At 29.6% G+C, this 15,112-nt stretch overlaps 1 protein-coding gene across 1 annotated transcript; it reads left to right on the top strand.

The window, feature by feature from the left end:
- The first annotated feature begins 8,673 nt into the window (after positions 1–8,673).
- LOC123290805 (putative Dol-P-Glc:Glc(2)Man(9)GlcNAc(2)-PP-Dol alpha-1,2-glucosyltransferase) lies at positions 8,674–15,112 on the top strand. Its single transcript, XM_044871135.1, has 6 exons — positions 8,674–8,729; positions 11,222–11,384; positions 11,464–11,619; positions 12,975–13,140; positions 13,589–13,743; positions 14,372–15,112. Exons 1-6 carry the CDS (start codon positions 8,674–8,676, stop codon positions 15,110–15,112), a joined length of 1,437 nt encoding a protein of 478 aa, XP_044727070.1.

Here is a 15,112-nt window from a genome sequence, read left to right as displayed (position 1 = left end):
CCCTTCTAAGGGGTGGAAAATATTTGTTGAAAATGACAACGGGAATAGATAGCTTGATGAAATCGAAGCAAAAAGTGTCATTTAAGTAAAAAGTGTAAATTAAAGAAACTTTATTATCTTTTCATTATCGAGGTTGGTTATAGTTTTTTTAAAGTGCCCTCAAAAAACGGCCAATTTTTCAGTTATTTGACGTTAAATACTCGCCAATAACTCGAAAAGTATTGACTTTTCGAACTATGCGAACTATTTTTGCTTTCAATTCATCACTCTATCTATTCCCGTGTCATTTTCAACATATATTTTTCTACCCACTAGAAGGAATGGTTACCATCCTCTCAGGGCAAAAGCACCACTCGACATGATAAAACTTTTGTTTCTTGGGGTCTCATCTACTTACCGTCAAATTAACAAGTCGATTGAAGTAATAGGAAAGAATTTAGAGGGTAAACCTTCGTTTACTGTACTACTTATATTTAGCAAAAATATAATCATTTAAATTATACTATTAGGGTCGAAAACACACCTTGAAGTTCCCAAGGTTGTCTGCGGTAAAATAACTCAAGTATTAATACCTATAATTTGTTTTCAAGAAATTGAAAGGTACCTAATGCAAGTTATACTGCTGCTGAGGAACAACACCTTACCTTATCTATTGTTAAGCTTGGAAAATTATGAATTCATTCATTCAAAATATTCAACCCTTACTTAACCTCAACTCTGTAACGAAAATAGTATTCAATGTAAATGAATATTCAAATCAGATTTAAGTACCCTGAACTTATAGGACGCACAGTTGCGATTTGATACACCAATGAACGAAAAACACACAATCACGTTAAAATAGTACAGCTATCGAAGGATGAAGTCTGGTGTTCAGGTATATTTGCGAAAAGCTTCGAATTGATTATTCGAATTTTCGAATATTTTCAAGTATCGAATAATTTGATTTATTTTTTAATAATTAGAAATATTTTCAGACAATGATATATTTTCAACAAACGTGTTTTGTTGGTACACAATCGCAATACTTTTTAAAAGTTACAAATTATACGAGGAGTCCGAATTACTCGAAAAACATTTAAATCTCCATCTCTATATATTATAAATGCGAAAGTAAGCATGTTTGTTTGTTTGTTACGCTTTCACGCTTAAACTAGCGAATAGTTTTTAATGAAACTGTACAGCAATATAGCTGATATATCAAAATAACACATGAACTATAATTTATAAAGATATATTAAAAAATAAATAAAAAAATTTAATTTAATTTGACATTTGACATTACCATAAATTGCAGATTTCTGTAAAAATAGTCAATATAAAATATTTCACAGCCATCTTCTCTGATATACTCAATGAATAATTACTATTATAGATTTAAAAAAATAGAAAAGCATACATATATTTTACCTGTGTAAAACAATCCTTATCATTATTTCGAGTGTTATAGAAAGGGGATAAGCGAGAGCAATCTTTATCAACCTTTACTTTTAAACCCAGCGAAGCGGGTGGGTATCACTCTAGTCCTTCATAAAATTGAAACTGTTTAAGAAAAAAAAACAATTGGAATACTGAAAAATAATTCTAATTACTCGCAGAACCTAATAGTTATTATGTAAAATAAAGTAATAGATGTGCATATATAACACGTGAAAAAAAAAAACAATTGACTGAGATAATGGTTGAAAAATCCTGTATAGAAAGTGTTGAATATTAGAGCTTGCAATATTTTTTCATAAATTAGAAGAGTTTAAAAACCCAACACAATTATGTATTTTCAAGAATTTTTTTTTTTGTTTTTCGAGAATATTTTACAAGATTACTAATGGAAGCTACTTGAAATTTTCTTTTATAGTTTTGGAGAAAATGGGCACCAAAATTTTAACCTAATTTGCGCTCTTATGGGTAAACCGTGATGTTTAAAAAAAATGTTCCAAACAAAAGTTGTTTATTTTTTTAAAAGGAACATTTTTTACGCTATAAATATTGAAGCGTTACACGCTATAAATATTGAAGCACGGTATAAATATTGAAGCGTTACATACTTGGAACTAAATTTAGTATACCTTGATATATATATTACATATACACAGGGTATAAAAAGTGCATATACTCTAGGCGCTGGAGTTTCCTATATTCCTGCTCCCCTTTTTGGGGTAGAGTTAAGACAAAACTTCCCAGAATTTTCTAAATTTAATCGATTTTGTGATATCACACCTCAATTTTAATTTTTTTTTCTAACCAGTAATTCAAAACAGTAAAAACCTTAAAACCTTAGAATTAGATGATACGGCCGAGGCAGCCACTACTAAACAATATGAAAAGATTCGTAAACGTAATAGTAGTGGTTCTACGTACCCTGAGTCGATGAATTTGAGATAGAGAGATCTTTTTTTTACCTCCCAAACACGGTAAGTAATTACGGAGGGAAATTTCGACTTAACCTGAATCCCTAGAACCCTTGCTAAGGACTCGAGAAATACATAACTCGAGAAATACATAACTCGAAAACTACAGCAAAATTCGTTTTGTGAATTTTGCTGCCAGAAAGTGTCATCTAATTCGAAGGTTTAAACTGTTCAGAATTAACAAAAAAAACACTCGAAAACAGTTCTATTTAGGAAGAATCTTTCATGTAACTTTTGATTTAACTAACATCCCTAAAAGAAAGGTGAGGTGAAACCGATCATTGAGACACAAACCATCAAAGATCGATTATACGGCTCATAAAACGTAGGAAATGATCTAAATCTCTTGTCAATCCTTTTATATCCATAGAACCGTTGCTAGCGACTGAAGTAATAAAATAAAAGACAATACACAGAGGTCGGGATTTGTTAATTTGTTGTTTGACATACTATCCGTTTGGCATACTGACAAGAATGTAAAAATCTGTTGAATATTTGTAATTAATGTTCAAAAAAAATAAATTAATTTCTCATTTTTATACCATGTATATGAAATATATCAAGGTATACTAAGTTTAGTCCCAAGTTTGTAACGCTTAAAAATATTGACGTTATGAACAAGATTTTGGTATAGGTGTTTATAAAATCACCTAATTAGTCCATTTTCGGTTGTCCGTTTGCCTGTCTGTCTGTCCGTTTGTCATCACGATAACTCAAAAAAGAAAAAAGATATCAAGTTGAAATTTTTACAGCGTGCTCAGGTCGTAAAAAGTGAGGTCGAGTACGTAAATGAGCAACATAGGTCAATTGGGTCTTGGGTCCGTAGGTAACATCTTGTAAACTGTTGAGATAAAACAAAAGTTTAAATGCAAGAAATGTTCCTTATAAAGAATAAACAACTTTTGCTTGAAACATTTTTTCGAAAACATCACTGTTTACCCATAGGGGTGCAAATTAGGTTCGAATATTGTATAGGTAGTATGTATTATATGGGAATATCAGTCATGTGTGTGTGTGGTATGTATGTATGGCTGACTATCTCTCTTTACTTACATGTTGTGAAAAAACAAACGATTCCGTAATCAACACTGTCTATACATGGTATTTCAACAATTAACACAGTCAATTGTTTGTTTTCACTGTTTTAAATAAAGATGTTAAATGTCATATTACAATGTAGTTTTTCAAAGGATTGGGGTTGGCTTTTCTCTCGGGGACCTTGCGTTAGTTAGAAAAGGAGGAGAGGGGGGTTGGCTAAAGTAGGGGTTAGCTAAAACGTAGCGCTCGTGTAGATTATGGTTGAATAGGTCTTTCAGAACTTAATAAAAATTTCCCAGTAACATTTTTGCGTAAATAAGTATTGCACAAGATCTAAGCTCCCAAAGAAAAGAAATTGAACCTAAATTTTAAGGGAAAACTGAAAAATGCGTCGATAGTAGGTATTATATGATAAACACTACAAATAAAATTATTTAGAACATGATACGTTAATTAGAGGCGGAGCAGGGCTTACAATTAGTTAAATATTTTGAAATCTTACATTTCGTGAAATATTTACCTGAGGAGAAAAGTTATTTGAAACTTTTTAGTTGAAATAAAGACTTGATTTTCTAAAGAAACATGGAAATTTTCTGTGTTACAAGAACATATTAGGAATGGTCTGATATACCTTTTCAAGTTCAAATTGGGAACAAACTATTTTAAATTGAGAATTTTAAATTCAAAATCCCAATTTTTTGCATACTTACGCAATTAATTTTATGTGTGTTGAATAACTTCCACGCGCGCGTTTAAAAAAAACCCAGTTTAAGCTCGTGTCTGTAGAAAAATTACATACAAAACTTATAATTATTTTTAATAATTACTGTAATTTTATTATGGTTAATTCTTACAAAATTAATAATATTAATAAATAAACATTGATGATTCAACATAAAAAATATAACTTTTGTTTCCGAATTATCTCAGTTATGTAAATCTATAATGTAAATATTGAATCGATTAACTGTTAATTTATTTTTTGCAATTGACAATAAAACTGCTTACCTTAGGTACTCCTCGCTGTGTTGAATAATGACAATACTAACATACATATTTACATGTATATGTCACAGTAAAAACGCTTGGCCAGTCAAAAATAATTTTAACTGAAACAAGTGAAAACAAACAATTGACTGAGTTAATTGTTGAAATACCATGCATAGACAGTGTTGATTACTCTATCACATTACACATACATATATGTCACACATATATAACTGATATTCCCATAATTACATACTATACATTTAACGTCTAATTTGCGCCCTCACGGGTAAACAGTGATATTTACGAAAAAATGTTTCAAACAAAAGTTGGTTATTTTTTTATAAGGAATATTTTTTTTATTTAAACTTTTGTTCTATCTCTAACGGTTTACAAGATGAGTCCTACGGACTCAAGACCCAAATGAACTATGTTGCTCATTTACGAACTTGACCTGACCTCACTTTTTACGTTCTGAGTACGATATAAAAATTTCAGCTTGATATCTCTTTTCGTTTTTGAGTAATCGTGATGACAGACGGACAGACAGACGACAGACAGACAACCGGAAATGGACTAATTAGGTGATTTTATGAACAGGTTTACCAAAATTTTTTGCTTAGCATCATTATTTTTAAGCGTTACAAACTTGGGACTAAATTTAATATACCTTGCATATTATAAATGGACATATATGCATGGTATAAAAACAGGCAAAAGTGCTTTTGACTGACGCTTCTGGTCAAAATTAGTTCTAATCACTGGGGGGGGGGGGCATCATGAATAACTCGGTATTTAATAACTCTGGCCAAAACAACTCGGTCACTACAACTCCGATAAAAACAACTCGACACAAAAACAAACCGGTATGCTGGTACAAAAACAAATCATGTTACCTCTGCGTCTGCGAAAAAGGAACAAGTACTTAAAAAATTAACAATAACGAAAAAAGACAATTACATACAGTAGAGAGCCGTAAGATTTATACCTCGGAATCCAGGGCCAGATTTTTATCCCTTACGGATCTCTAATAAAATAATTGAAGTAAAAGTAAGCAAAAATCAGTTAGTCAAAACCACTTTTGACCAGCTTCATTGGGCAAAAGTACGTTTAACTGTCATTTCAGTCAAAATTACTACTGTCGATAGCTTGAGATCAAAAGCACTCTTGACTGATTTTGACAGTTAAGAGTAGTTTTGACCGGTTAAGAGTTTTGACTGTAACATATACATTCTAATAACTTAGATGACAGAAGTGAAATTTATTTAATGTGTGAGAGATTTATCTGTGTAGAATACAGGGACATGAAATTAAATTTATAAATATGTTTTATTAATTTTTCGTCATATTTATCCTCCGAAAATACAGAATTATGTGTTGAACCAAAATTTAGGGGTGGGGGTGTGTTATAAATTCGTTTCCACGCACTTAGAGCCATAGACATAGTACAATAGACCCGCAAAGCCGGCGACAACGATTGATCGCAGTAAAGAGAGACCAGATCAGATAGGAGCGTATAGCTGCCCCCGATAAGAGAGACATAGAGATAAGATAGAGATAAGACCAGTAAATACCAACATGTTAATGTATAAGCGCCATCAGTTCTGTCTCTTTCTCTGCAGGTCATGAATTCATTTTTTGCGTTACCTATGTCGTTATACCGTCAGTTTTGAGCGGTACAGGTAAGTACAGGTAAGAATTGAATGTCACATCCCTTGGTGTCTCACCCCACACTAGAAAAAATGTACGGTGTTGCTGGATACTAGCTCAGCATAAGTATTCGAAGCGAATTACATAAATGCCATACAGAAATAAATTATGTAGAGAATCGGAAATCGCCGGAGATCAAAAATGTTTTTGCCGGTACAGCTGCTTTTGAACGCCACTAGGTTTTGTAACGGCCCTCTTTGCTAATGATACGGCAATTAGTTGCTCTCCTCGGTAGAAACGAATATCGACTCATCTTGATGAGAAAGAAATAATAATAAATTTTGACGAAAAGGCAAAAATTATTGTGCACAGTGAAACAATATCGAAGAAGTTTTTCAATCAGTACCTAATTAACATATTTAGTTTCATTTACATTTCATATTTCAGACTATTTTTTGAAAATTTTTATAAATTAATGGTTAATAGTTAAATATTCAAACAATTTAGATAATGATAATATGAAGTTAAGTTATAGTTACCTACAGGTGTTATAATGTATATTTAATTATCTGTTATCATTGTAAGTCTGTTATCATTAAATTGTATGGATTTTTTAGTCTTGTACATTTTATTTCTACTGCTAATATACCTCGCAAGGCTTTGGCTTGTTTATTGAACTTTAACTTCTATTAGTATGGTAAAAGATGTTATAAAAATCGGCTAATAAAAGAAAATGAAAGAAACCACTCGCATTTTGTCAATAGTAACGCATGAGTTAGTGGCGCAAATGTTTCTATTTGTTAATAAATAATAAATTGTTAATTCAATGGAACGATCAATGTTAAAGTTCACTTAAAAAATTAAAAATTAGACAACTTGTATGATGTAAATGTTAAGTGTTTGTCAAATAATCGAAAACTATTATACATGTATAACGTATACGTAATTCAAGTTGCCTATTTATTAATTTTGTAGTCAACTTTAACATTAATAATTTAATGTTTATTAACAAATACAAACATTTGCACCACTGACTCATGAGTTACTAATGATATTTGACACTTAAGAAACACACCTCAATCCATGAGGTTTTAGGAAAATGCGAGCAGTTTTTTTTATTTTTAACATTTTTAACTGTACTATATTCCCATTTTTTAATATATTCCCATTATCCATAAAAAAATGGATAATAGATGTTATTTTAATCGTGCGCCATTTTAATCGTTGACTCACTTTCATATAACTCTGTTTCATACAACAATTGAATAAATATATACATCGCCCTGTAATAAAATAATTGGTTTATTTTACCTGAAACAAACAATAAAATATTACAAGTGAAAACAAATAATTGACTGAGTTAATTGTTGAAATACCATGCATAGACAGTGTTGATTACACTATCACATTATACATACACACATGTCACACATACATAACTGATATTCCCATATAATACATACTGTACAATTTGCGCCTAATTTGAGCCCTCACGGGTAAACAGTGACGTTTACGAAAAAATATTTCAACCAAAAGTTGTTTATTTTTTTAATAAAAAACATTTTTTACATTTAAAATTTTTGTTCTACCCCTAACGGTTTACAAGATCGGTCCTACGGACCCTAGATCCAATTAACCTATGTTGCTCATTTACGAACTCGACCTCATTTTTTTGACGTCCGGTCCTAAGCACGCTATAATAATTTCAGCTTGATATCGGCTTTTCGTTTTTGAGTTATCGTGATGACAGACGACAGACAGACGACAGACAAACGACACACCGACGACAGACAGACAGACAGATGGACAACCGCAAATGGACTAATTAGGTGATTTTATGAACACCTATGCCAAAATTTTGTGCGTAGCATCAATATTTTTAGCGTTACAAACTTGGGACTAAACTTATTATACCTTGCATATTACATATATGCATGGTATAAAAATTAAATCCTAAGGTAAAATTTCCGCTAACGTGTAAAAATGCTTAAACGTTTAAACATTTATGTATGCGTCTTCTAAATTAAATTTCCTCAATTTAATCATATCTTATTTACATAAAGTTTGTTATTGTTTAATGGCCCTGTATGTTTGAGTCTTTTAATTCATTCAGTAAAAATGAAAGTAATAAATATTTTTATATTTTGTTTTACTCAGCGTAATATTATACCTAGTATTTAATAAATAAGTACTTAATAATAATTATTAACTTTTACATTTTCCAAAAATATTTTTTTTTAATCGGCAGATTTCTTGTTTTTAATTTATTTTTTAATTATTTTTTAAAATTATTTATGCCCTTGAAAGTTAAATAAGAGGTCGAATAATTGTCATTTTGGAGTTATAAAAAGATATACTAAGTTTAGTCCCAAGTTTGTAACGCATAAAAATATTGATGCTATGAACAAAATTTTGGTATAGGCGTTCATAAAATCACCTATAGAGGCCACTTTTGGTTGTCTGTCTGTCTATATGTCTGTCTGACTGCCTGTCTGTTCGTCTGTCCGACTGTCCGCACGATAACTCAAAAACGAAAAGATATCAAACTGAAATTATTATATCGTGATCAGGAAGTTCGTAAATGAGCACTATGGGTGAGCTGGGTCCGTATGATCCAGCTAGCAAACCATTAGAGATACAACAAAAGTTTAAATGTAAAAAATCTTGAAAAAAATAATCAACTTTTGTTTGATACATTTTTTCATAAACATCACTATTTACCCGTAAGTATTTTCTTCGACACTATAAAAGATAGGTTGTTGAAAATTTTGCACGTATCTTCAACTAGTAGTTTTGTAAAATATTTTCGAAAAACAAAAAAAAAATTTTTTTTGAAAATCCTTAAAAAAATTTTCGAAAACTTAAAAAGTGGCGCCATAATCATGCTGATTTTTTAAAATTTTTTAAACTCTTCTAATTAAAAAAAAAATAATAATGCAAATACTGTTAACTCAATTGTTACCTGCATATTTTGAATTCTCTATCTTTCATAGTTTTGGAGAAAATATAAACTTTTGATCTAATTTGTGCTCTTAAGGAAAAACTATGATGTTTACAAAAAAATGTTTTAATTAAAAGTTGTTTATTTTTTTAAAAGGAACATTTTCTACATTTAAACTTTTGATTTATTTATTACAGTTTACAAGATTAACCCAAGACCAATGATACAAATCAACTATGTTACTCTTTTAGAACTCAAACTCACTTTTTTGGTTCTAAGCACGCTATAAAATTTCGGCTTGATTTCTGTTTCCGTTTTTAAGCTATCGTGTTCACATCCATTAATTATATCATAATTAACCAGTTAAATTTGTAGGGGACTTCAAAGAACTGAAAAAAGATTTTTTAAAGAGATTTTAACATACATCCTTATGGGAAATCACAGATTTTATTTTATTTCACAAAACTGGACGTTCAAATTTTCAGTTCTTTGAAGGCCCCTAAAAATTTAACTGGTTACTTATGATATAATAACGGCCAACTATGCCAAGTTTCATTAAATTCTAAATGCAGTCTATTACCGATAGTACTACCTTAATATGTAAAGGATAGGAATTCATATATTCAGAAGGTATTTGGAAAACACTTTTGAAACTAGTGAAAACATACAATTGACTGAGTTAATTGTTGAAATACCGTGGATAGAAAGTGTTGAATGTGAGTGCTTGCATTATTTTTTTTATAAATAAGAAGAGTTTAAAAAAACAACACTATTATGGCGCCCTTCGACCATTCACCATTTATTTGGTTTTCGAAAATTTTCGAAAGTATTTTCTACTGTGACTATGTATTTAATAAAAAAAATTGAAAACTGTACATATATTTTACTTAAGTAAAACAATCTCTATCCCTATTTCGAGTGTAATGGAAGTGGGAACAGTAAAGACTGGTAAAGAATTGTGTTATATCCTTTACTTCGCTTAAGCGAAGTAAAGGATATAACACAATTCTTTACCAGTCTTTACTTTTAAATCCAGCGAAGCGGGTGGGTATCAAGTTAGTATCCTCGTATAGTTTTCAAATTACTCGTGATTATGAAAAAAAAACGAGTTTTTCTTTTTGTCTATAAAAATTGCAAGTTCCAAATATACAGTAATAATTACTATTGTTGCGTCACTTTAAAGATATCCACGTGGAATAGCAAGTCATTTAAAACTTGATTAATAAAAAAAAAATTTAAAAACAATAGATTTCTCGGACTTTTAATGAAAAAATTACCTGTACCTAAAATGTACCTTAGTAATTGCAGATCAATCCAGTTGTGTCTGGTTAAGAATTCTATATAAATAATAATTGTAAAAAAATTTTCTTTTTATTCAATATAATTGAAAAAATAATAAGCTTTTGATTATAACAATAAATTTTGTTCGTAATTTTAGTGTTTATAAGACTTTTCAGCTTATTTTGTTTATATTACGATAAGAAGTCAGTTGTAAAACTTAGCTTTATATTAGTTCTATTAAAGTCACGTTTCGTGCATAATTTTCATGTTTTTTCGTTTTGTTCGAGTCATGCTTGTGTAAAATTTTTATGTCTGTACCTTATTTATGATTAAGTGTTGATAGATACTTAAGGATTAATGCCAAAACAAACTGACTGATAGTTTTCGTGCAAAATGATGGATAGAATATGCAAATTTCTGAAATATGCATATTACGTCATATTTATATTTTTGAGGTAGTTGAAATAAATTAAATATGACGAAAGTAGACTTTTGTTAATTTCCTGCTTCTCACTGCAATCTCCCCCCCCCCTCAACACCACCCTCATAATGTGTGAGGCGAGATATTTGACCGGGTGGCAACCCTACATGGAACTTCGGTACTTTCGACTTTTAAAGCATAATATTTCACTTAGCAACACCGCCAAGGAAATAATTATTCAAAAAAAAAAAATACAAGTTTCTTTTTTTCCACCGTAATGATAACTAGAATTTCTTTATTTTAATTATGGTGAACCTTGGACCTCCTTAAATGTAACAATAAATACAATACACTGCCATCTAGTTTCATGACTTGTGAACTTGTCATGACAATAATATGTTGACATTTACCAACAGTGCATACGTCAAATCCAAAATTAAAACCACGAGAAATATGTAAACAAACACTAATTGAAAATAGAAATATGGTATTAAATAATAAAAAAATATATCTCTTTTTGTTTTTAATATTAATAACTGTATACCTGGTTATATCAAAAATTATTCTTGATAATGTTTATGCAACTTCAAAAATTATTATCGATGAGTTATTTCATATACCGCAAGGTTTAGCTTATTGTGCCGGTAATTTTAGTGAAGTAAGTTATCCCTTATGCTTATGTTCGTGATTAAAAAAATATTAATATCGAAAATATAAATGTTAACTATATTTTTTAGTGGGATTCAAAAATTACAACATTACCAGGATTATATATGGTATCAACTGTATTGCTAGGACCGTTTCAATTATGTACTGATTATAATTTACGATTTATAAATTATCTAGCTGGTGTATTAAATATAATTCTTTTCGCTAAAATTGCACAAAATAATGTAGGTATTCTATTGGTTATTAGATTTAGTAAGGTCCGTCAGAAATTCTCTAAGGATCCTCCTGAAGGGGATATATTTTAACGAAATGCAGAATACAGCCCACAGAAATGCTCATCTTAATTCGAATAATAAATATAATAATATAATAAATATTTATATTAATGTAGTAACATTTGATTAAGTCACAGTTAGTATGCTTGGTTCGGCAGCCACAAGATCATACTGTCGCGCCGTGAGACGCTCAACATCTTTTTGAGTTTATTTTCTCCGGGTCTATTTTATTGATTTGTGTATGAATAAAAATCGGTTCTGTTTTTTCTGTTTTATTTTTTTCCAGTCTATTTTTTCCTAAATCTAATAAAAGGTGCTCAAAATTAGAGACGGCCTTTTCAAGCGTTTTTCGATCTAACGTTAATGAGCTGGGGCTTTGTGAATTATCGTTTTTAATTTCTAGAATTTCTCTGCTAATATTAGAAAAACTGAAATGTAAAGAAGCAAAATGTTAGAAATAAAATTTACAGTTTACTATCTGACCATTTTTCAGCTAAGTTTGACAAAGAAATTTACGTTCAAACTGCTAGTAGTCCCCCCTTAACTGAACTACAGTGTAGAATGTAGAATGTCTTATTCGTAAAATGCAATTTGAATTTTTTTTTCGAAATTCTTGTTTTATTTTTCGAACAAATTGTACCAACTAAATTTAAACGAAATTTTCAAATTTCGAAAAAAAGTAAAAATATTTAAACAAAGCGAAAAAGTTGTATGATAGTAAATTATAGTATATTTTATTTTCTACAACTTTCTTAAAATTAAAATAATTAACGAAGCCTTAATTCGTTATCGATGCGTTTGATCAATAAACATCGAAGAACTTTTCACCTTAGAATTAGCCTTTTTCCTCTGAAGATTAAAAAAAGATCCTCTAGATAGCAGGATATATTTGTACCCCCCCCCCCCCCCGCCCTAGTGTTACCATCTAGCGAATCTTTTTTTAATATTCAGAGGAAAAAGGCGTGGAATTATTAATTATTGTATGTCCGGATTTAATGATGATATGATAATGTTTATAATTTGTCTTATGTAATTAATTAAAAATTTTTATTAGTATTATTTAAAAAATATAATGTTTTAATTAGCCTTTTTACTCAGAAGATTAAAAAAAGATCGGCTAGATGGCAACACTAGGGAGCTAATTACATCCCCTATTTTTTTTTCTGCTGTTCACTACCCTGCTGGGCTACACTGTATACTGTTAATGTTTTGTAAATATTCAGTCTATTATAAAACAGAGTATTTAAACAATTAACTCTGTTAGTTTTTACTACCACTTGCTTAAATTTTATTTTAAATTTCAGAATAATTTGAATGGAAATATTATTTGGACTGCATTTAATGTTGCATTATTGCCGCCGTTATATTTTTTCTCATTTGTCTATTACACAGATATTCTATCAATTACAAGTGTTTTATTAATGTTTTACTTCTGTCAAAATGATAAACATGTTTTGGCTAGTATTTTAGGTAAGCCTAAAATGTTAGACCATGGGACACCACCGCTTTTTTTAAAATGATGAATACATACCTGAAACTTTGTGAGTGGCTTCTTTTTGACGATACGATTTTTGTTCGAAAAGGCTGCGTTTTCAAATGAGCATGAGGCAGAAGGTAATTTATCGGAAGGAAGGAAGCTCATCGGCGCAGTATTTTTGTCGGGCAAAATATTTTATTGTTTAATAATTATTAATGTTATCAAGTGATCATAGTGTCCAATAAATTCCCAGCTGCGTTTTTTCATAAAACGATAACTCAAATATGACATTATTATGCACATTTGAAAACGCAGCCTTTTCGAAAAAAATTGTAAACGTTTCAAGTATGTATTTATCATTTAAAAAAACCTGTGCTGTCCCACGGTATATGTACTTTTAAAAAAAATCTTGTAACGTTAACATAAAATCTATTACTTTAGGTGGTTTTTCAATATTAATGCGGCAAACAAATGTACTTTGGGTGGGAATGTGTTTAGCAAATTTAGTAATCGATATTTTTGTGTCAAAATTTGGTCCAAATTATGGAAGGAAAAAATCTAAAATTGGAAACAAAAATGCCATTTACAATATACAAGTAAGATTATAAATGTTTTTTTTTTAAGTTTAATTAATTTTAATCTACGTTACGAACGCATATGGTTGAGAATGAGTTATTATATTATTATCTAACCGTAGCATCCGTATCTGTTGATCAATAATAGTTGCGTTCTTTACTCACCTCAAAATGAATAATCTTTGCATGCGTGTTAATTTGCTTAAAAAATGATATCAGTTCTGTATTATTGAATATACAGGGTGGGCCATTTTAATCTATATACCTAAATATCTCGTTTTGTAGCTAAGCAATCAAAAATATTTTTTTGAAAATACGATAATTTTGGAAATGTGACTAAAAATTTGCCGTTATTGCTTTTAATCGGAAGAAAATACGCTTAAAGTTTATATATAATTGTAGGTCAAAGTCATTGACACAGGTAAATTTCCTCTATTGCCCTTGACGACTTTTGCCTAAATCATTTTTCTGTAGTTAGCGTGTTTTCTTTCAATTAAACGGGAAGGGGCCTGAAGAATGAATAAAAATTAAATTGGGTTTAAAAAAGCTATAAAATTTCTGAAAAAAATTATGTATATTATAACCACAAATAATTCGATCCCTAAGAATATTATATTTAGTTATAAGTAATAGTTTTTATTTTTTTTAGGATCTACAGCGTGCAGTCATAAATTTTACCAAAAGAAAATTTCCAATTAGAGACTTAATAAATATTCAAAATGTGTATAACATTTTAAGTTATCTATTAATTTTAATTGGGTTCATTGTATTCGTTGTTTTAAATGGGGGGATTGTAGTCGGTGATAAACAAGCACATACAGCCGTATTACACTTACCACAAATTTATTATTTTAGTTTATTCTATTTAATATTTGGATGTACTTCTGCAATAACCAAAATCATAGATTATTTTCAGTTTTGCTTACGAAATAAATTTATAACGATATTTCTATTAGTCATTGGTTTATGTATAATTCATTGGAACACGTTAGTTCATCCATATTTATTAGCCGATAATCGTCATTACACATTTTATGTGTGGAATAGATTTTATGGGAAATACAAACTTTTTAAATATATTATGATAATTGTTTATAATTTTTCACTTTATTCATTTTTCATGGATATACACAAAAATAATAATTTTGGATTTGTTCTTGTGTTTCTTCCATGTATGATAATTCCAATAATTTTACAAAAAATGTTAGAAATACGTTATTTTTTACTACCATTTATTATCGTACGCTTAAAATTGAGAAATATTTCAAACATACAATTAATTTGTGAATCAATTTTGTACATAGTAATAAATATTTTAAGTTTTTATGTATTTTTTACAAAAGAAATTCGATGGAGTAATTTTGAAGATATTCAAAGATTAATTTGGTGA

The sequence above is a fragment of the Chrysoperla carnea genome, chromosome 1, assembly GCF_905475395.1.
Source record: "Chrysoperla carnea chromosome 1, inChrCarn1.1, whole genome shotgun sequence".
In the NCBI taxonomy this organism is placed as follows: Eukaryota; Metazoa; Arthropoda; class Insecta; order Neuroptera; family Chrysopidae; genus Chrysoperla; species Chrysoperla carnea.
The sequence above is the reverse complement of the archived record's forward strand: the minus strand, read 5'-3'. Positions and strand labels throughout refer to the sequence as shown.